This window comes from Scyliorhinus canicula, chromosome 16, assembly GCF_902713615.1.
Source record: "Scyliorhinus canicula chromosome 16, sScyCan1.1, whole genome shotgun sequence".
Lineage (NCBI taxonomy): Eukaryota > Metazoa > Chordata > Chondrichthyes > Carcharhiniformes > Scyliorhinidae > Scyliorhinus > Scyliorhinus canicula.
Window position 1 is genome coordinate 84,164,116 of NC_052161.1, and position 23,404 is coordinate 84,187,519.

Below are 23,404 nucleotides of genomic sequence, written 5' to 3' on the forward strand. Positions count from 1 at the left end.
GAGAGAGAGTCGGAGAGAGAGAGAGAGAGTCGGAAAGATAGTCGGACAGAGAGAGAGAGAGAGTCGGAGAGAGAGAGTCAGAGAGCGAGAGTCGGACAGAGAGAGAGAGAGTCGGAGAGAGAGAGAGAGAGTCGGAGAGAGAGAGTCGGAGAGAGAGTCGGACAGAGAGAGAGAGAGAGTCGGAGAGAGAGAGTCGGAGAGGGAGAGAGAGAGTCGGAGAGAGAGAGTCGGAGAGAGAGAGTCGGAGAGAGAGAGTCGGAGAGAGAGAGTCGGAGAGAGAGAGTCGGAGAGAGAGAGTCGGAGAGAGAGAGTCGGAGAGAGAGAGTCGGAGAGAGAGAGTCGGAGAGAGAGAGTCGGAGAGAGAGAGTCGGAGAGCGAGAGTCGGACAGAGAGAGAGTCGGAGAGAGAGAGTCGGAGAGGGAGAGAACGAGTTGGAGCCCCGCCCTCCCCACCCCAGTCGGCCAGCTCACCTGTTGCCAGGGTGTTGCAGATCACCGCCTCCGTCTCCTTGTATTTGACAGTGCCATGCTTCAGCCAAAAGGAGAGGGTGAACAGGTCAGCCAGCGAGGGTCCCAGCAGCTGCTCAGGGACACGGGCTGCGCGGGAGCCATTGAACCAATAAATCTGGCTGGAATCCTGGCTGTAATACGTGGAGAGGCCTTGGGTCCAATTCAAGAGGGCGCTGGGGGGTGGCAGAAGGTCCACCTCACCCGGGATGGCACCTAGAGAAAGAGAGAAAGACACAGACGGAGAGAGAGAGGCAGATAGACAGACAAGAGAAGCAGATGAGAGACAGACGAAAGAGACAGAATGAGAGACAGACAGAGAGAAAGAGACAGATAGAGAAGCAGAATGGGAGACAGACAGAGAGAAAGAGACAGAGAGAGAAGCAGAATGAGAGACAGAGAGAGAAAGAGACAGATAGAGAAGCAGAATGAGAGACAAACAGAAAGAAAGAGACAGATAGAGAAGCAGAATGAGAGACAGGCAGAGAGAAAGAGACAGATAGAGAAGCAGAATGAGAGACAGACAGAGAGAAAGAGACAGATAGAGAAGCAGAATGAGAGACAGACAGAGAGAAAGAGACAGATAGAGAAGCAGAATGAGAGACGGACAGAAAGGCAGAAAGAGATTAACGGAGAGGCAGAATGAGAGAAAGACAAAGAGAAATAGAGACAGACGGACAGCGACACAGAAAGAGGGGAAGTGAAAGAGAGATAGAGACACAGAGAGGGGGAGGGACAGACAGAGATAAAGCAAGGTTAAAGTTAATATACGCTTAGTCAGTACCGTACGGGTCTGGTGAATACTCACACAAGGCGGACATACTCACCACAGATTTTCCGGAGAGTTCTCTCTGAGTAGTTATCCCGGTCACACCCCTTGGCTACATGATTTGTTTGCAACTCGACACTAGCCTCAATATTCCAGACGGCTTCATCACAGGTCTCCAATCGGATATGAGGAAACAGAGGCTTAGACCGAGATCCAGGAATGTACTCAATTCGTTTATTCCATCCTGAGAGTGGAAAGGGCGCTGGGTTAGATACAGAGTAAAGCTCTCTCCACACTGTCCCCATCAAACACTCCCAGGACAGGTACAGCACGGGGTTAGATACAGAGTAAAGCTCTCTCCACACTGTCCCCATCAAACACTCCCAGGACAGGTACAGCACGGGTTTAGATACAGAGTAAAGCTCTCTCCACACTGTCCCCATCAAACATTCCCAGGACAGGTACAGCACGGGGTTAGATACAGAGTAAAGCTCCCTCCACACTGTCCCCATCAAACACTTCCAGGACAGGTACAGCACGGGGTTAGATACAGAGTGAAGCTCCCTCTACACTGTCCCCATCAAACACTCCCAGGACAGGTACAGCACGGGGTTAGATACAGAGTAAAGCTCCATCTGCACTGCCCCATCAAACACTCCCAGGACAGGTACAGCACGGGGTTAGATACAGAGTAAAGCTCCCTCTACACTGCCCCATTAAACACTTCCAGGACAGGTACAGCACGGGGTTAGATACAGAGTGAAGCTCCCTCTACACTGTCCCCATCAAACACTCCCAGGACAGGTACAGCACGGGGTTAGATACAGAGTAAAGCTCCATCTGCACTGCCCCATCAAACACTCCCAGGACAGGTACAGCACGGGGTTAGATACAGAGTAAAGCTCCCTCTACACTGCCCCATTAAACACTCCCAGGACAGGTACAGCAGGGGGTTAGATACAGAGTAAAGCTCCCTCTGCACTGCCCCATCAAACACTCCCAGGACAGGTACAGCACGGGGTTAGATACAGAGTAAAGTTCCCTCTACACTGCCCCATTAAACACTCCCAGGACAGGTACAGCAGGGGGTTAGATACAGAGTAAAGCTCCCTCTACACTGTCCCCATCAAACACTCCCACGACAGGTACAGCACGGGGTTAGATACAGAGTAAAGCTCGCTCTACACTGTCCCCATTAAACACTCCCAGGACAGGTACAGCACGGGGTTAGATACAGAGTAAAGCTCCCTCTATACTGTCCCCATCGAACACTCCCAGGACAGGTACAGCACGGGGTAAGATACAGAGTGAAGCTCCCTCTACACCGTCCCAATCGAACACTCCCAGGACAGGTACAGCACGGGGTTAGATACAGAGTAAAGCTCCCTCGACACTGTCCCCATCAAACACTCCCACGACAGGTACAGCACGGGGTTAGATACAGAGTGAAGCTCCCTCTGCACTGCCCCATTAAACACTCCCAGGACAGGTACAGCAGGGGGTTAGATACAGAGTAAAGCTCCCTCTACACTGTCCCCATCAAACACTCCCAGGACAGGTACAGCACGGGGTTAGATACAGAGTAAAGCTCGCTCTACACTGTCCCCATCAAACACTCCCAGGACAGGTACAGCACGGGGTTAGATACAGAGTAAAGCTCCCTCGACACTGTCCCCATCAAACACTCCCACGACAGGTACAGCACGGGGTTAGATACAGAGTGAAGCTCCCTCTGCACTGCCCCATTAAACACTCCCAGGACAGGTACAGCAGGGGGTTAGATACAGAGTAAAGCTCCCTCTACACTGTCCCCATCAAACACTCCCAGGACAGGTACAGCACGGGGTTAGATACAGAGTAAAGCTCGCTCTACACTGTCCCCATCAAACACTCCCAGGACAGGTACAGCACGGGGTTAGATACAGAGTAAAGCTCCCTCTATACCAGGGGTGGGCAAACTACGGCCCGCGGGCCGCATGCGGCCCGCCAAAGGTATTTCTGCGGCCCACCAAGTCATTAAAAAAAAAAAAAAAAAAATTTTTTTTAAAAAAAAATTTTTTTTTTTTTTTTTTTAATTTTTTTTAAGGTTAATGCGGGGGGGCTGTTGGGTTACTTACTGGTATAGGGTGGATACGTTGACTTGAGTAGGGTGATCATTGCTTGGCACAACGTCGAGGGCCGAAGGGCCTGTTCTGTGCTGTTCTATGTTCTATATGAGGCGCCCAGAATCATAACCGGGTGAAGTAATTATTTTACTTAATATACTATGCGGCCCTTTGTGAATTTCTGAATGTGGCCCTTGCACGGAAAAGTTTGCCCACCCCTGCTCTATACTGTCCCCATCGAACACTCCCAGGACAGGTACAGCACGGGGTTAGATACAGAGTGAAGCTCCCTCTGCACTGCCCCATTAAACACTCCCAGGACAGATACAGCACGGGGTTAGACACAGAGTAAAGCTCCCTCTACAGTGTCCCCATCAAACACTCCCAGGACAGGTACAGTTAGATACAGAGTAAAGCTCCCTCTACACTGTCCCCATCAAACACTCCCAGGACAGGTACAGCACGGGGTTAGATACAGAGTAAAGCTCGCTCTACACTGTCCCCATCAAACACTCCCAGGACAGGTACAGCACGGGGTTAGATACAGAGTAAAGCTCCCTCTATACTGTCCCCATCGAACACTCCCAGGACAGGTACAGCACGGGGTTAGATACAGAGTGAAGCTCCCTCTGCACTGCCCCATTAAACACTCCCAGGACAGATACAGCACGGGGTTAGACACAGAGTAAAGCTCCCTCTATACTGTCCCCATCGAACACTCCCAGGACAGGTACAGCACGGGGTTAGATACAGAGTAAAGCTCCCTCTACAGTGTCCCCATCAAACACTCCCAGGACAGGTACAGTTAGATACAGAGTAAAGCTCCCTCTACACTGTCCCCATCAAACACTCCCAGGACAGGTACAGCACAGGGTTAGTTACAGAGTAAAGCTCCCTCTACAAAGTCTCCATCAGACACTCCCAGGACAGGTACAGCACGGGGTAGATACAGAGTAAAGCTCCCTCTATACTGTCCCCATCAAACACTCCCAGGACAGGTACAGCACGGGGTTAGATACAGAGTAAAGCTCCCTCTACACTGTCCCCATCAAACACTCCCAGGACAGCTACAGCACGGGGTTAGATACAGAATAAAGCTCCCTCTCCACTGTCCCCATCAAACACTCCTAGGACAGGTACAGCACGGGGTTAGATACCAAATCCGCTCTCATGCCCAATGCCTCCCTCTTACCCAGCCATGCCGGGCGACATGTCGGCTTCACCTCCACCTCCACCTGTGCATCCTCAGCCGCTCGCTTCTTCCCGCAGTCATAGGCAGTGACGTCGAATGTGTACAGACTCTGCTTCTTTGCGTCCAGTTTCTCGGAATTCCTGATGTTCCCTGCTCAGAAGGAGAGACAGTGTTTAGGGGCTATTTGTCCATGCGGTGTCACATTGTGCATTGGCACAGTAACAGTGGTTAGCACAGTTGCTTCACAGCACCAGGGACCCGGGTTTGATTCCCACTTGGGTCACTGTCTGTGCAGAGTCTGCGTGTTCCCCCCGATTCTGCGTGGGTTTCCTCCAGGTGCTCCGGTTTCCTCCCACATGTCCCGAAAGACATGCTTGTTAGGTGAATTATTTTTATTGTTTCGAAACAGATGTATCGCTGAGCTGATGCAGCTGGGTGTCCTACAACCGGAGTCACAAAAAGTTGTTTCTCGGTGATGCAAGTTAGCAAGAAGGACGAGGGACATCTGCCTTAATTTCAAGGGAAAAGGTGTGTCGAAGTCGGGCAGGTCTGCAGTTGTCGTACTTTTTGGTTTGTTGTCCTTACTTAAGGAGGGTCAGGAATGAAGGAATCCCTTCCCTCCCCACCTCATTAGTGCAGTAAGAAGTCTTACAACACCAGGTTAAAGTCCAACAGGTTTGATTCAAACACGAGCTTTCGGAGCACTGCTCCTTCCTCAGGTGAATGGCGAGGCGCCATTCACCTGAGGAAGGAGCTGCGCTCCGAAAGCTCATGTTTGAATCAAACCTGTTGGACTTCAACCTGGTGTTGTAAGACTTCTTACTGTGCTCACCCCAGTCCAACGCCGGCATCTCCACATCATGACTTCATTACTGGGCAGCACGGTAGCATTGTGGATAGCACAATTGCTTCACAGCTCCAGGGTCCCAGGTTCGATTCCGGCTTGGGTCACTGTCTGTGCGGAGTTTGCACATCCTCCCCCTGTGTGCGTGGGTTTCCTCCGGGTGCTCCGGTTTCCCCCCGCAGTCCAAAGACGTGCAGGTTAGGTGGATTGGTCATTTTAAATTGCCCTTAGTGTCCAAAATTGCCCTTAGTGCTGGGTGGGGTTACTGGGTTATGGGGATAGGGTGGAGGTGTGAGCTTGGGTAGGGTGCTCTTTCCAGGAGCCGGTGCAGACTCGATGGGCTGAATGGCCTCCTTCTGCACTGTAAATTCTATGATCTATGATCTCGGACAGCACCTTCCTCCCCCTCCCTATCTATCGGGGTCCCAAACACCAACCCCCCACCCCACCCCCCGCCCAATACTGCCCTCTAATTTTGGCAGTCCTCCCACTCACGCCCCTCGCCCCCACCGCGTGCATGCCCCTACCGTCGTTATCGATGCTGAAGGGGACTCCGGCTGTCAGGATCTCGTAGAAGCAGATCTGGCTGTACTGAGGGGAGCAGTCACCATCCACCGCCTCCACTTTGAGAACGCGCTCGTACATCTTCCCCTCGCTCACCGCCACATGGTACAGCCGCTCCACGAACACCGGCACAAACTCGTTCACATCGTTCACCCGCACATGCACCACGGCCCTGCGGGGTCAAGAACTGAGATGAACAGGCAGGCTGGGTGGGGGGAGGGGGGGGGGGGGGGGGAGGGAACGGACATTAACGCTGGTGGGATGCTCTCCCTTCCCGCTGCCAGTTTAGTGGGATTCCCCCATTGAAGCTTCCCGCCAGCAGGAAGAGAGGATCCCCATTTGGATTTGCTTTATTGTCACATGTACCGAGGTACAGTGAGAAGTATTGTTCTGCGTACAGCCCGGACAGATCATTCCATACATGAAAAAAAACATAGGACATCATAAATACACATTGTGAATACATAGACAAAGGCAACGGGTGAGCAGACGGAGTGTAGTACTACTCAGTAGAGAAGATGCGTGGAGAGATCAGCTCAGTCCACAAGTTGGGTCGTTTAGGAGTCTGGTAACAACAGGAAAGAAGCTGTTTCTGAATCTATTCGTGCGTGATCGCAGGCTTTTGTATCTCCTGCCCCATGGAAGACCCTTCCCCCTCCGTCATCATCCCAAAGAAGGCATACAACATGCTCAAGAAGGCATACGGCATGCTTGCCTTCATCGGACGGGGTATTGAGTACAAGAGTTGGCAGGTCATGTTACAGTTGTATCGGACTTTGGTTAGGCCACATTTGGAATACTGCGTGCAGTTCTGGTCGCCACATCACCAGAAGGATGTGGATGCCTTGGAGAGGAGGTTCACCAGGATGTTGCCTGGTATGGAGGGTGCTAGCTATGAAGAAAGGTTGAGTAGATTAGGATTGTTTTCGTTGGAAAGACGGAGGTTGAGGGGAGACCTGATTGAGGTCTACAAAATTATGAGAGGTATGGACAGGGTGGGTAGCAACAAGCTTTTTCATAGAGTGGGGGTGTCAATTACAAGGGGGTCACGATTTCAAGGTGAGAGGGGGAAAGTTTAAGGGAGATGTGCGTGGAAAGTTTTTTACGCAGAGGGTGGTGGGTGCCTGGAATGCTTTGCCAGCGGAGCTGGTAGAGGCGGGTACAATAGCATCATTTAAGATGCATCTGGACAGATATATGAACGGGTGGGGAACAGAGAGAAGTAGACCTTGGAAAATAGGAGACAGGTTTAGATAAAGGATCTGGATCGGCGCAGGCTGGGAGGGCCGAAGGACCTGTTCCTGTGCTGTAATTTTTTTTGTTCTTTGTTAACCCAGGTCTTTGATTATGCTGCCCAGGCAGCGGGAGGTGTAGACAGAGTCATTGGATGGAGGCAGGTTTGTGTGATGAACTGGGCTATGTCCCTCTGTTATTTCTTATGGTCTTGGACCGAGCAGTTGCCATATCAGGCTGATACCAGGCGGTGATACCAGGCGGTGATACCAGGCGGTGATGCCAGGCGGTGATGCCAGGCGGTGATGCCAGGCGGTGATAGCAGGCGGTGATACCAGGCGGTGATACCAGGCGGTGATACCAGGCGGTGATACCAGGCGGTGATACCAGGCGGTGATACCAGGCGGTGATGCCAGGCGGTGATGCCAGGCGGTGATGCCAGGCGGTGATGCCAGGCGGTGATGCCAGGCGGTGATGCCAGGCGGTGATGCCAGGCGGTGATAGCAGGCGGTGATAGCAGGCGGTGATAGCAGGCGGTGATAGCAGGCGGTGATAGCAGGCGGTGATAGCAGGCGGTGATAGCAGGCGGTGATGCCAGGCGGTGATGCCAGGCGGTGATGCCAGGCGGTGATGCCAGGCGGTGATGCCAGGCGGTGATGCCAGGCGGTGATGCCAGGCGGTGATGCCAGGCGGGTGATGCCAGGCGGTGATGCCAGGCGGTGATGCCAGGCGGTGATGCCAGGCGGTGATACCAGGCGGTGATACCAGGCGGTGATACCAGGGGGTGATACCAGGCGGTGATACCAGGCGGTGATACCAGGCGGTGATACCAGGCGGTGATACCAGGCGGTGATACCAGGCGGTGATACCAGGCTGTGATACCAGGCGGTGATACCAGGCGGTGATACCAGGCTGTGATACCAGGCGGTGATACCAGGCGGTGATACCAGGCTGTGATACCAGGCTACGAGGCTCTACTTCCCAGTGGTGGCCATGGAGGGGCTGCACACAGGGCAGCTCCGGCTCGAAGACGTTGATTTGAGCTCTTTTTACCCGAAAGTGGGGGAATTTCGACAGGAAAGTGCAGGAGAAGTCCCTCCCTGGGAGTGTCTTGTATGCTAGTTATCAGACCCAGCAGCAGAAGGTTAAAGACCTGGCCAAGGAACTTGAGGAGACCTGTGGTGCAGCAGCAATTAGGATGATGATGGAGGGGAAAGGGTTGTCACAAGTTGGAAAATCCCAGATAGAATAGCTGATGGCATTCATCACAGAGGAGTTCCACCCAGAAGTAAAGGTGATGCATGAGGATCGGTCGAAGGCCCTGAAAGGATCGATGGTGGGTGTCAAGAAGTGCCTGGAGGCACAGGGGTCGCAGATCTGGGAGATGGAGAAGGTGATGTCTGGTCAGTGATCGGATGGTGGCACTGGAGACAGAGGTGGGGCTCCTCCGGGGGGGTGGGGTCCAAATCTATCAGGACATTGGAGCGGAGCTGGTATAAAGGCGGGCCGGGTTCAACTGGTTTAGCTCAGTGGGCTAGACAGCCGGATTGTGATGTAGAACAAGGCCAGCAGCGTGGGTTCAATTCCTGTACCAGCTGAGAATTCTGAATTCTCCTTCTGTGTACCCGAACAGGCACCTGAATAGGCGACCAGGGGCTTTTCACAGTAACTTCATTGCATTGTTAATGTAAGCCTACTTTGTGATAATGAAGATTATTTTTTATTTATTTATTTGTAACAAGCGCAGACCCGTCCGCGGATCGGTGGGCCCTGATCGCGGGCCAGGCCACTGTGGGGGCATCTCCCAGGGCCAGATCCCCCCGCGCCCCCTCCCCCCCCCCCCCCCCCCCCCCCGAGGACCCCGGAGGCCGCCTCTAATTTATGCCGGCAGGACCGGCAAAAAACGGGCGGCCAGTCGGCCAATCGCGGGCCGGAGAATCGCCGGGGGGGCGTCCACTGCCAGCAGCCGCCGACCAGGCGCGGCGGCATTCCCGCCCCTGCCAAATCTCCGGCGCCGGAGAATTCGGTAGCCGACGGGGGCAGGATTCATGCCGCCCCCCCCCCCCCCCCCCCCCACCCGGGCGATTCTCTGACCCGGCGGGGGGTCGGAGAATCCCGCCCCATAAACTGGGGGAGAACTGAACGTTGATGGGAGACGGAGGAGCTGAAACAATAGAGTTCTGAAGATGTGGGTAGTGTGGGGGCCGGAGGGTGGGAGTTTGCTTCTTCTCGGGTGGGGTGATTTTGTTGTTGTGATTGTTTGCTCAGACGCAATAAATTTGTAAAGGGCGACGGCCCCTCTCCCCTCTTGGGTGTTTTTTATTTTTTGGAGGAGGTGACCTGAGCCTGACCCTTTGGGGGTGATTTTTGGGGGTTTTGGAAATGTCGGTTCTGATGGAGGGGAGGAAGGCCCACGTCGTGGCCTTCACCTCTCTAGCTGCCCGGCGAAGATTCTGCTGGAATGGCGATCGACAACAGTGCTGGAGGTGACGGCCTGGTTAGGGAACCGGTCCCACTTTCTCCGGCTGAAGAAGATTAAGTCCGAATTGAGGGAATCAAGCGGAGGGCTTTGAGATATGGTGGGGGCTGTTCATGACCATGTGTCATGTGAGAGTACCTTTAAGAAATGGATGTTTAAGCAATGTACCTTTAAGAAATGGAGCAGCTCATATTACTGGTGATGTCAGAGGGTGGGGGGAGCTGAGATGAGCTCATTTCTGCTTTTTGGGAATTTTTTAGTTTCAGTTTGAGAGAGAGCAGCTGAAAAGTGCCTGGCTGGTTTGCTGTGAGCTGTTTGAAAGGAAAAGCCAGTTTTGAGGAAAAGAGCTTGGGTGTGTCTGTGTTTGCAGTGAGCTAGATTTGCCGTGATCTCTGCCATGAAAGACTATCTCTGAATAATTTGAGTGATTTAAACTCATAATAGTAATGTCTTTAACCTGATGTGTTTCTGTTTAAAGGTGTTAAGTCTTTTGGAGGTTTGAAGGAACATTTTGAGGGATTATTTAGTGTTGTATTATTTTCGGGGTTATCTTTGAAGTAAGGGGTGTTAAGGGCTCCAATGTTTAATTAAAAAGGTTAAGTTGAATTCATGGAATAAACATTGTTTTGTGTTTAAAAACCCACGTGTCCATAATTGTAATACCACACCTGGAGACCAAGCCGTGTGCTTCAAAAGCAACACTCCATTAAAGGGAGAGGTTGATTGAACTCCATGGTACATTTTGGGGTTCTGAAAACGCCGCTCCCATAACACATGTCCAAAAACTGTGAAGCATGGAGAATGTTCGTCAATTTATTTATGCTTTTGTATTTTTAAATATGTTTGGATTAAATTACATTTTTTTTTTTTTTAAAAGATCCCGAGGCCTGGAGAATTCTGGATGATATTCCCAAATTTGCAGATGGCTCGAGGCTGGATGGAGTGGGGTGAGCTATGAGGAGAACAGAGAGGCTTCAGCGGGATTTGGACCAGTTGAGTGAGCGGGCTAATGCACGGCAGATGCAGTCTATTGTGGATTAATGTGAGGTTACCAGCTTTGGGAGCAAAAATACAGGAAAGCCAATTATTACGTGAATGGCTATAAATTGGGAGAAGGAAGTGTGCAGCGGGACCTAGGTGTCCTCATCCACCAGTGCCATGTGTGTGTGGGTGACATTTCCCATGGGAGGGGGGGGGGGGGGCTAACCCAGTGAGAAACTTCCCAGGGCCCACAAAAGTGACTGAGTGTCATTGAATAGCGGTGGAGAACTCGACGGCACAGCTGGCGGGAAACTCCCTGACAAACCCACCACGAGAATGTCGCTGAAGGTAAGCATGCAGGTGCTGCAGGGGGTGAAGTAGGCAAATGGTCTTCCTGGTGAGAAGATTCGAGTACAGGAGCAGGGATGTCTTGCTGCAATTATACAGGGCCTTGGTGAGGCCACACCTGGAGTAGTGTGTGTTGTTTTGGGGCGCAGCCCACCGATCGTGTTGTGCTCTAGCCCGAGCGAGATGCGGCCGGTGGATGGCGGGAGAGGCCTCCTGGGGGTTTCCTGCCAGCCTTCACGCCTCGCGGGTTCTACCCAGGTCCCGTGAATCGGCGGAATCGGACGCACTCTAAAAGGGGCGGGACCAAACAGCACCTGCCTGAGTCGGTTTTAAACTTATTCGGCAAACCTCGGAATCTACGGGTCTCCCGGGATCTGCCGGCCTCTCCAGCGAGGCCGGAGCTGGGAGATTTCCAGGGTGACAGGTGGAGGGGGCCTGAAGAGGGGGGTCCGCATAACCAGGTTGTCTTCACTTGCGGTGGCATGGAGTAGTGCCCATGTGTGTGTGTGGGTGACATTTCCCATGGGACCGGGGTGGGGGGGAAAGACTCACAAGCTCAAAATGGCGGCATGATCCGAGTTCTGCTCCCCAGTGCTAAAGGAAATTCTGAGTTTGGGCTAACCCTGTGAGAAACCCCCCCAGGGCCATTGAATAGCGGTGGAGAACTGGACGGCAGAGCTGGCGGCAAACTCCCTGAAAAACCCACCATGAGAATGTTTCTGTTGAATCACGCCCTTGGTCTCCTTACCCGAGGAAGAATGTTCTTGCTCTGGATGAAGTGCAGCAAAGGTTTACCAGACCGATCCCTGGGATGGCACGACTGACGTAGAAGGAGAGATTGAATCGGTTGGATCGTTGGATCGGAAAGGTGGGCAGCACGGTAGCACAAGTGGATGGCACTGTGGCTTCACAGCGCCAGGGTCCCAGGTTCGATTCCCTGCTGGGTCACTGTCTGTGCGGAGTCTGCACGTTCTCCCCCTGTCTGCGTGGGTTTCCTCCGGGTGCTCCGGTTTCCTCCCACAGTCCAAAGACGTGCAGGTTAGGTGGATTGGCCATGATAAATTGCCCTTAGTGACCAAAAAAGGTTAGGAGGGGTTACTGGGTTACGGGGACAGGGTGGAAGTGAGGGCTTAAGTGGGTTGGTGCAGACTCGATGGGCCGAATGGCCTCCTGCTGCACTGTATGTTCTATGTATTCACTGGAGTTCAGAAGAATGAGGTGGTGGAATCTAATGGAAACGTCTAAAATCCTAACAGGACTAGTCAGTGCAGATTTAGAAGTATATTCCCAATGGTGGGGCTGTCCAGAACCAGAGGCCACAGTCTGAGGATACAGTCTGTCCATTTAGGACAGAGAGGAGGTTTCTTTATCCAGAGAGTGGTCGTCGGCCTGTGGAATTCACTGCCACAGAAAGGCATTGAGGCTAAACATTGCATGTTTTCATGAAAGAGTTAGATATGGCAAAGGGGATCAAAGGATATGGGGAGAAAGCAAGATTAGGCTATTGAGTTGGATGATCAGCCATGATCGTAATGAATGGGGGAGCAGGCTCGAAGGGCCGAATGGCCTCATCCTGCTCCTATTTTCATGTTTCTTTGCTTTTTTTGTCATGAAACAGGAAATTGGAATCCAGATAATCTTTGATTTTCTTGCCTCATAAGAATCTATCCACCTCCTCTCTAAAATAATATTCAGTGCAACCTCCCCCCCCCACTGTCTTCTGAGGTAGAATCTCCCAATGTTGCACAACCCTCTGGGAGGAAATAATTCTTCCCATCTCCCTCCTGGGCGTGAGGTGGTGCATTTTGGGAGGACTCACGGTAGCATGGTGGTTAGCATCAATGCTTCACAGCTCCAGGGTCCCAGGTTCGATTCCCGGCTGGGTCACTGTCTGTGTGGAGTCTGCACGTCCTCCCTGTGTGTGCGTGGGTTTCCTCCGGGTGCTCCGGTTTCCTCCCACAGTCCAAAGATGTGCGGGTTAGGTGGATTGGCCATGCTAAATTGCCCGTAGTGTTAGGTTAATGGGGGGGATTGTTGGGTTACGGGTATACGGGTTACGTGGGTTTAAGTAGGGTGATCATTGCTCGGCACAACATCGAGGGCCGAAGGGCCTGTTCTGTGCTGTACTGTTCTAGACTAACATACACAATGAACAGTAGAATGCAAGGACAGAGGACCAGGGGGACCTTTCAGCTGCATATCCATACATCCCGGAAAGGAGCAAGACAGGTCGATAAGGTAGTTCAGAGGGAATACGCGGATACTCGCCTTTATTAGCCAAGGTATAGAATATAAGAGTGGGGAGGTTGTGATGGGAGCTGTATAAAATGCTGGTTAGGCCAAAGCTAGAATATGGTGCGCAGTTCTCGTCGCCACACTAGAGGAAGGATGTGATTGCACTGGAGAGGGTGCAGAGGAGATTCACAAGGATGTTGCCTGGGTTGGAGCGTTTCAGCTATGAAGAGAAGCTGGTTAGGCTGGGGTTGTTTTCCTTAGAGCAGAGAAGGCTGAGGGGGGACCTGATTGAGGTGCACAAAATTATGAGGGACAGAGAAAGGGTAGAGAGGAAGAAATATTTCCCTTTAGTGGAAGGATAAATAACCGGGGGTTGGGGGTGGCGGGGGTGTGGTAAGGGACAGAAGATTTAGTGGGGATTTTGAGGAGAAACCTTTTCACCCAGAGGTTAGTGGGAATCTGGAACTCGCTGCCTGAAAGGAGGGCAGAGGCTGGAGCACCTCGCAACATTTAAGAAGCATTTAGAGGCGCACTTGAAACGCCAGCGCACTCAAGGCTAAGGAGAAAGTGCTGGAAAATGGAATTAGAATACAGCTCTGTGCCTCTATATTTGCTGAGTTGGTGAACTGTTCTGAGGTATAGCACGGTAGCATTGTGGATAGCACAATTGCTTCACAGCTCCAGGGTCCCAGGTTCGATTCCCGGCTGGGTCACTGTCTGTGCGGAGTCTGCACATCCTCCCCGTGTGTGCGTGGGTTTCCTCCGGGTGCTCCGGTTTCCTCCCACAGTCCAAAGACGTGCAGGTTAGGTGGATTGGCCATGATAAATTGCCCTTAGTGACCAAAAAAGGTTAGGAGGGGTTACTGGGTTACGGGGACAGGGTGGAAGTGAGGGCTTAAGTGGGTTGGTGCAGACTCGATGGGCCGAATGGCCTCCTGCTGCACTGTATGTTCTATGTATTCACTGGAGTTCAGAAGAATGAGGTGGTGGAATCTAATGGAAACGTCTAAAATCCTAACAGGACTAGTCAGTGCAGATTTAGAAGTATATTCCCAATGGTGGGGCTGTCCAGAACCAGAGGCCACAGTCTGAGGATACAGTCTGTCCATTTAGGACAGAGAGGAGGTTTCTTTATCCAGAGAGTGGTCGTCGGCCTGTGGAATTCACTGCCACAGAAAGGCATTGAGGCTAAAACATTGCATGTTTTCATGAAAGAGTTAGATATGGCAAAGGGGATCAAAGGATATGGGGAGAAAGCAAGATTAGGCTATTGAGTTGGATGATCAGCCATGATCGTAATGAATGGGGGAGCAGGCTCGAAGGGCCGAATGGCCTCATCCTGCTCCTATTTTCATGTTTCTTTGCTTTTTTTTGTCATGAAACAGGAAATTGGAATCCAGATAATCTTTGATTTTCTTGCCTCATAAGAATCTATCCACCTCCTCTCTAAAATAATATTCAGTGCAACCTCCCCCCCCCACTGTCTTCTGAGGTAGAATCTCCCAATGTTGCACAACCCTCTGGGAGGAAATAATTCTTCCCATCTCCCTCCTGGGCGTGAGGTGGTGCATTTTGGGAGGACTCACGGTAGCATGGTGGTTAGCATCAATGCTTCACAGCTCCAGGGTCCCAGGTTCGATTCCCGGCTGGGTCACTGTCTGTGTGGAGTCTGCACGTCCTCCCTGTGTGTGCGTGGGTTTCCTCCGGGTGCTCCGGTTTCCTCCCACAGTCCAAAGATGTGCGGGTTAGGTGGATTGGCCATGCTAAATTGCCCGTAGTGTTAGGTTAATGGGGGGGATTGTTGGGTTACGGGTATACGGGTTACGTGGGTTTAAGTAGGGTGATCATTGCTCGGCACAACATCGAGGGCCGAAGGGCCTGTTCTGTGCTGTACTGTTCTAGACTAACATACACAATGAACAGTAGAATGCAAGGACAGAGGACCAGGGGGACCTTTCAGCTGCATATCCATACATCCCGGAAAGGAGCAAGACAGGTCGATAAGGTAGTTCAGAGGGAATACGCGGATACTCGCCTTTATTAGCCAAGGTATAGAATATAAGAGTGGGGAGGTTGTGATGGGAGCTGTATAAAATGCTGGTTAGGCCAAAGCTAGAATATGGTGCGCAGTTCTCGTCGCCACACTAGAGGAAGGATGTGATTGCACTGGAGAGGGTGCAGAGGAGATTCACAAGGATGTTGCCTGGGTTGGAGCGTTTCAGCTATGAAGAGAAGCTGGTTAGGCTGGGGTTGTTTCCTTAGAGCAGAGAAGGCTGAGGGGGGACCTGATTGAGGTGCACAAAATTATGAGGGACAGAGAAAGGGTAGAGAGGAAGAAATATTTCCCTTTAGTGGAAGGATAAATAACCGGGGGTTGGGGGGTGGCGGGGGTGTGGTAAGGGACAGAAGATTTAGTGGGGATTTTGAGGAGAAACCTTTTCACCCAGAGGTTAGTGGGAATCTGGAACTCGCTGCCTGAAAGGAGGGCAGAGGCTGGAGCACCTCGCAACATTTAAGAAGCATTTAGAGGCGCACTTGAAACGCCAGCGCACTCAAGGCTAAGGAGAAAGTGCTGGAAAATGGAATTAGAATACAGCTCTGTGCCTCTATATTTGCTGAGTTGGTGAACTGTTCTGAGGTATAGCACGGTAGCATTGTGGATAGCACAATTGCTTCACAGCTCCAGGGTCCCAGGTTCGATTCCCGGCTGGGTCACTGTCTGTGCGGAGTCTGCACATCCTCCCCGTGTGTGCGTGGGTTTCCTCCGGGTGCTCCGGTTTCCTCCCACAGTCCAAAGACGTGCAGGTTAGGTGGATTGGCCATGATAAATTGCCCTTAGTGACCAAAAAAGGTTAGGAGGGGTTACTGGGTTACGGGGACAGGGTGGAAGTGAGGGCTTAAGTGGGTTGGTGCAGACTCGATGGGCCGAATGGCCTCCTGCTGCACTGTATGTTCTATGTATTCACTGGAGTTCAGAAGAATGAGGTGGTGGAATCTAATGGAAACGTCTAAAATCCTAACAGGACTAGTCAGTGCAGATTTAGAAGTATATTCCCAATGGTGGGGCTGTCCAGAACCAGAGGCCACAGTCTGAGGATACAGTCTGTCCATTTAGGACAGAGAGGAGGTTTCTTTATCCAGAGAGTGGTCGTCGGCCTGTGGAATTCACTGCCACAGAAAGGCATTGAGGCTAAAACATTGCATGTTTTCATGAAAGAGTTAGATATGGCAAAGGGGATCAAAGGATATGGGGAGAAAGCAAGATTAGGCTATTGAGTTGGATGATCAGCCATGATCGTAATGAATGGGGGAGCAGGCTCGAAGGGCCGAATGGCCTCATCCTGCTCCTATTTTCATGTTTCTTTGCTTTTTTTGTCATGAAACAGGAAATTGGAATCCAGATAATCTTTGATTTTCTTGCCTCATAAGAATCTATCCACCTCCTCTCTAAAATAATATTCAGTGCAACCTCCCCCCCCCACTGTCTTCTGAGGTAGAATCTCCCAATGTTGCACAACCCTCTGGGAGGAAATAATTCTTCCCATCTCCCTCCTGGGCGTGAGGTGGTGCATTTTGGGAGGACTCACGGTAGCATGGTGGTTAGCATCAATGCTTCACAGCCCAGGGTCCCAGGTTCGATTCCCGGCTGGGTCACTGTCTGTGTGGAGTCTGCACGTCCTCCCCGTGTGTGCGTGGGTTTCCTCCGGGTGCTCCGGTTTCCTCCCACAGTCCAAAGATGTGCGGGTTAGGTGGATTGGCCATGCTAAATTGCCCGTAGTGTTAGGTTAATGGGGGGGATTGTTGGGTTACGGGTATACGGGTTACGTGGGTTTAAGTAGGGTGATCATTGCTCGGCACAACATCGAGGGCCGAAGGGCCTGTTCTGTGCTGTACTGTTCTAGACTAACATACACAATGAACAGTAGAATGCAAGGACAGAGGACCAGGGGGACCTTTCAGCTGCATATCCATACATCCCGGAAAGGAGCAAGACAGGTCGATAAGGTAGTTCAGAGGGAATACGCGGATACTCGCCTTTATTAGCCAAGGTATAGAATATAAGAGTGGGGAGGTTGTGATGGGAGCTGTATAAAATGCTGGTTAGGCCAAAGCTAGAATATGGTGCGCAGTTCTCGTCGCCACACTAGAGGAAGGATGTGATTGCACTGGAGAGGGTGCAGAGGAGATTCACAAGGATGTTGCCTGGGTTGGAGCGTTTCAGCTATGAAGAGAAGCTGGTTAGGCTGGGGTTGTTTTCCTTAGAGCAGAGAAGGCTGAGGGGGGACCTGATTGAGGTGCACAAAATTATGAGGGACAGAGAAGGGTAGAGAGGAAGAAATATTTCCCTTTAGTGGAAGGATAAATAACCGGGGGTTGGGGGGTGGCGGGGGTGTGGTAAGGGACAGAAGATTTAGTGGGGATTTTGAGGAGAAACCTTTTCACCCAGAGGTTAGTGGGAATCTGGAACTCGCTGCCTGAAAGGAGGGCAGAGGCTGGAGCACCTCGCAACATTTAAGAAGCATTAGAGGCGCACTTGAAACGCCAGCGCACTCAAGGCTAAGGAGAAAGTGCTGGAAAATGGAATTAGAATACAGCTCTGTGCCTCTATATTTGCTGAGTTGGTGAACTGTTCTGAGGTATAGCACGGTAGCATTGTGGATAGCACAATTGCTTCACAGCTCCAGGGTCCCAGGTTCGATTCCCGGCTGGGTCACTGTCTGTGCGGAGTCTGCACATCCTCCCCGTGTGTGCGTGGGTTTCCTCCGGGTGCTCCGGTTTCCTCCCACAGTCCAAAGATGTGCGGGTTAGGTGGATTGGCCATGATAAATTGCCCTTAGTGTTGGGTGGGGTTACTGGGTAATGGGGATAGGGTGGCGGAGTTGACCTTGGATAGGGGGTAGGGTGCTCTTTCCAAGAGCCGGTGCAGACTCGATGGGCCGAATGGCCTCCTTCTGCACTGTAAATTCTATGTAAATGTCTCCAAATGAGCAACGGTCCCAGTGAGAGACAGCGAATAGGAAGCCTTTGGGACGTGAGCACCTCGCGCTGGGTGAGACAGAGAGCAAGCCGTGAAATGCAGAGCCGCGGTCCAATCTCATAACTGCCCAACACCACTGCAGATTTCAGCAGTCGGCTGGCAATTCACAGCCAGCCGGAAGAGATGGCACCAGATAATGGCCCACGGTTAATTAAAACAACTTTGGGATCTTTCTGTGTCAGCACTGAGCCAAACGCTTCTCCTGCACCACCATAGCAGCCGGCATTGATGCTCACGTCACCGGGAGCGGTAAGCTAAGTGATTAGAGTTGCCAAGCTGCGAGATGAACTCACACATCGTGCCATGATTTAGGGGGGGGAGGGACACTCAAGTCAGTGTTCTGTTGATCAATTGCTTGTAAAAGGGAAATCAGACCGAGAGGTACATGATAACCCTGTTATAGTCCCACCCACTTTATGCCCAGTGTCAGCTTTGAGCACTCCCAGGGACAGGTACAACATTGCTCTCGCTGAAAAGGGGGGCGGGATTCTCTGACCCAGCACCGAGTCGGATAATCGCCGGCAAACCGCGCGAATCGCGCTACGCCGCCCCGACGCCGGCACGCCATTGGCGGCGGCATGGTTGGCGCGACGCCGGTCGGGGGCTGCTCTACGCGGCCGGCCCACCGATTCTCCGGCCGGATGGGCCGAGCGGGCCGTAAGAAAAGAGCCGAGTCCCGCCGGGGCCGTTCTAACCTGCTCTGGGCTGGCGGGACCTCGGCGTGGAAGGGTCGAGTGGCGGCCTTTGGGAGGGGAGGGGGCGTCCGACCCTGGGGGGGGGCCTCCGATGTGACCTGGCCCGCGATCGGGGCCCATTGATCAGCAGACCGGCCTCTGTGGCTGGGAGCCTACCTTCCTATGCGCTGGCCCCTGTAGTCCTGCGCCATGTTGCGCGGGGCCGGAGGCCGGAGTGGCCGGGGCCACTCTGCATGCACGCGTTGCCGCCGGCTCCACTCCGCATATCCTCGTTGGCGCCAGCACAACCGCGCATGCGCGGATCCCGTGGCGCACAGTTTGCGCCGGGATCTGCAGCTGGAGCGACACGAACCTCTCCAGCGCTGTGCTAGCCCCCTGGAGGGGCCAGAATTAGTCATGGGAGTGGCCCATTCACGCCTTGGACGGCGTGGACACTCTGCAGCGCGATTGCAGAATCCCGCCCGGGGACTCTGACTGAGGGAGAGCATGATAACCATCCTACAATTTCATCCACTTTACATCAAGTGTCAGCGTCAAACACTCCCGGGGCAGTTACAATAAATACAGAGCTCTCATTACCTTACCCTGACAGTGTAAATAGCCCAATGTATACCCAGTGGCAGCATCGAGTACTCCTAGGGACAGATACAAAGTAGAGCTCCCGCCCCATTACACAGACAGTATAACCCCCATGCCCCACTGTATACCCATGTAAAGACCCTCTGATATACTTATGAGATCTTTTCACATTCGATTTCTCAGGACCCTCTCCGCAGTCATGTGCCTGGATAGTGAAAGCGTGTTCCTTCTGCGATTCACAGTCCACGGGTTCTTTTGCTCGAATCAGACCCTCGCCCGTCATCTTGTCGAGGACCACTGCCTCGAACGGAATGTTCTGTCCATGGATTTTGAAGCCACATATCTCCCCTGTTGGAGAAGTGTGTCAGAAACTGAGTGCAGAACCATAACACAACAGAAACTCTTCCCGCTTACTCCCACTGTACACAATCCCAATGGACCCAAACCCCTTCCCGTTCACTCCCACTGTACACAATCCCAATGGACCCAAACCCCTTCCCCTTCACTCCCACTGTACACAATCCCAATGGACCCAAACCCCTTCCCCTTCACTCCACTGTACACAATCCCAATGGACCCAAACCCCTTCCCGTTCACTCCCACTGTACACAATCCCAATGGACCCAAACCCCTTCCCTTCACTCCCACTGTACACAATCCCAATGGACCCAAACCCCTTCCCCTTCACTCCCACTGTACACAATCCCAATGGACCCAAACCCCTTCCCGTTCACCTCCCACTGTACACAATCTCAATGGACCCAAACCCCTTCCCATTCACTCCCACTGTACACAATCCCAATGGACCCAAACCCCTTTCCCTTCACTCCCACTGTACACAATCCCAATGGACCCAAACCCCTTCCCCTTCACTCCCACTGTACACAATCCCAATGGACCCAACCCCTTCCCCTTCACTCCCACTGTACACAATCCCAATGGACCCAAACCCCTTCCCCTTCACTCCCACTGTATACAATCCCAATGGACCCAAACCCCTTCACTCCCACTGTACACAATCCCAATGGACCCAAATCCCTTCCCGTTCACTCCCACAGTACACAATCCCAATGGACCCAAACCCCTTCCTGTTCACTCCCACTGTACACAATCCCAATGGACCCAAACCCCTTCCCATTCACTCCCACTGTACACAATCCCAATGGACCCAAACCCCTTCCCGTTCACTCCCACTGTACACAATCCCAATGGACCCAAACCCCTTCCCATTCACTCCCATTGCACACAATCTCAATGGACCCAAACCCCTTCCCGTTCACTCCCACTGTACACAATCCCAATGCACCTAAACCTCTTCCCGTTCACTTCCTCTGTATACATTCCCAATGGACCCAAACTCCTTCCTGTTCACTCCCATTGTACACATTCCCAATGGACCCAAACCCCTTCCCGCTCATTCCCATTGTACAAACATTTAGAAATATCCGACATAATTTCAATCTCATTCATGCCCACTTTAGGCCCTTTCATTGTTGAAGATTAATAGTGCAGTGTTAAGCGTGCAATGCCTTCGATTTCCGATGGTGATCATGGAGTGAGCGGTCGCACATTTGGCAGCTCCTGCTCACGGTGGTCTTTTTGTGGCCTTTACGTCGGATTGCTGCAGGAATTTTGTCGAGGAAAGGTGCAGCAGTAAGAACAGAAGAAAGGGACCTTCAGTTTCTGGAGCTGTGGCCCACAAGTAATGAAATGAAATGAAATGAAAATCGCTTATTGGCACGAGTAGGCTTCAATGAAGTTACTGTGAAAAGCCCCTAGTCGCCACATTCCGGCGCCTGTCCGGGGAGGCTGGTACGGGAATCGAACCGTGCTGCTGGCCTGCTTTAAAAGCCAGTGATTTAGCCCAGTGAGCTAAACCAGCCCCAGTAATCGGGAAAACGGAAAAGAACGAACCAGGTGGTGGTGGCTAGGGAGGAGCGGACAACCCGTGTGGAGATGGCGGACAAACAGGGTCCGAGTCCGTCAGCTCAGTGGTCAATGGACCAGTTGGTGAGCTTCCTTGGGCGGGATGGGGTCGGAGAATCCTGCCCAAGGCCTTTGATCAGGTGGAGTGGAGATACCTGTGGGATGTCCTGGGAAAGTTTGGGTTTGGGCAGAGATTTGTGGATTGGGTCCGGTTGCTATATCAGGCGCCGGTGATGAATCTAAGGACCAACCAGGTTCGGTCAGAGTATTTTAGTCTGTGCAGGGGGACAAGGCAGGGGTACCCACTCTCCCCATTACTGTTTGCCCTGGCCATAGAGCCTTTGGCTATGGCGCTGAGGGCATCGAACATTTGGCGGAGGATAGTGAGGGGGGGGGGGGGGGTGGAGCACAGGGTCTCGCTCTATGCGGATGATTTACTCCTTTATACAACAGACCCGTTGGGGGGAAATTGCAGGAATTATGGGATTACTGGAGGAATTTGGCCGGTTCTCAGGTTACAAACTGAATATGGGCAAGAGCAAGTCCTTTGCGATCCAGACAAAGGGGCAGGAGAGGAACATAGAACATAGAACAGTACAGCACAGAACAGGCCCTTCGGCCCTCGACGCTGTGCTGAGCATTGTCCGAAACCTAGATCACTCCTGTCATTCTGGTGTGCTCCATGTGCCTATCCCATAACCGCTTGAAGGTTCTTAAAGTGTCTGACTCCACTATCACAGCAGGCAGTCCATTCCACACCCTAACCACTCTCTGAGTAAAGAACCTACCTCGGACATCCCTCCTATATCTCCCACCCTGAACCTTATAGTTATGCCCCCTTGTAACAGCTACATCCACCCGAGGAAATAGTCTCTGAACGTCCACTCTATCTATCCACCTCATCATCTTATAACCTCTATTAAGTCGCCTCTCATCCTTCTTCGCTCCAATGAGAAAAGCCCTAGCTCCCTCAACCTTTCCTCATAAGACCTACCCTCCAATCCAGGCAGCATCCTGGTAAATCTCTTTTGCACCCTTTCCAATGCTTCCACATCCTTCCGATAGTGAGGTGACCAGAACTGCACACAATACTCCAAATGTGGTCTCACCGGGGTCATGTACAGTTGCAGCATAACCCCGCGGCTCTTAAACTCAAGCCCCCTGTTAAACGCTAACACACTATAGGCCTTCTTCACGGCTCTATCCACTTGAGTGGCAACCTTCAGAGATCTACGGACATGAACTCCAAGATCTCTCTGTTCCTCCACATTCTTCAGAACCCTGCCGTTGACCCTGTAATCCGCATTCAAATTTGTCCTCCCAAAACGAATCACCTCGCACTTATCAGGATTAAACTCCATCTGCCATTTTTCGGCCCAGCTCTGCATCCTATCAATGTCACTTTGCAGTCTACAATAGCCCTCCACCTCATCCACGACTCCACCAATCTTGGTGTCATCAACAAATTTACTGACCCACCCTTCAGCCCCCTCCTCCAAGTCATTGATAAAAATCACAATAGCAGAGGACCCAGCACTGATTCCCTGTGGTACACCGCTGGTAACTGGTCTCCAGTCTGAAACTTTTCCATCCACCTCTGTCTTCTATGTGGATAGCCAGTACTTATCCAATTGGCCAAATTTCCCTCTATCCCACACCTCCTTACTTTCTTCATGAGCCGACCATGGGAAACCTTGTCAAACGTTATGAGGAGACTGAGGGAGCTGCCGTTTAAAGTGGTGGGAAGGAGTTTTAGGTATCTGGGGATTCAGGTGGCAAGGGACTGGGGTCAGCTTCATGAACTAAATTTGGGCAGGGCGGTTGAGCAAATGAAAGGGGACTTCTGTAGGTGGGACGTGCCCCCGCTGGCATTGGCGAGGAGGGTACAGACTGTGAAGATGACAGTCCTC

At 52.2% G+C, this 23,404-nt stretch overlaps 1 protein-coding gene across 1 annotated transcript in view; it reads right to left on the reverse strand.

The window, feature by feature from the left end:
• LOC119951001 (calsyntenin-3-like) overlaps positions 1-23,404 on the reverse strand; it is a 45,602-nt gene that overhangs the window by 20,485 nt on the left and 1,713 nt on the right. The window contains exons 2-6 of the mRNA XM_038774033.1: positions 19,721-19,916; positions 5,944-6,152; positions 4,573-4,722; positions 1,334-1,519; positions 471-722 (exon numbers count right to left, since the gene is read on the reverse strand). Of these exons, the coding sequence (XP_038629961.1) occupies positions 471-722; positions 1,334-1,519; positions 4,573-4,722; positions 5,944-6,152; positions 19,721-19,916 (993 nt within the window). The remainder of the gene's footprint in view (positions 1-470; positions 723-1,333; positions 1,520-4,572; positions 4,723-5,943; positions 6,153-19,720; positions 19,917-23,404) is intronic.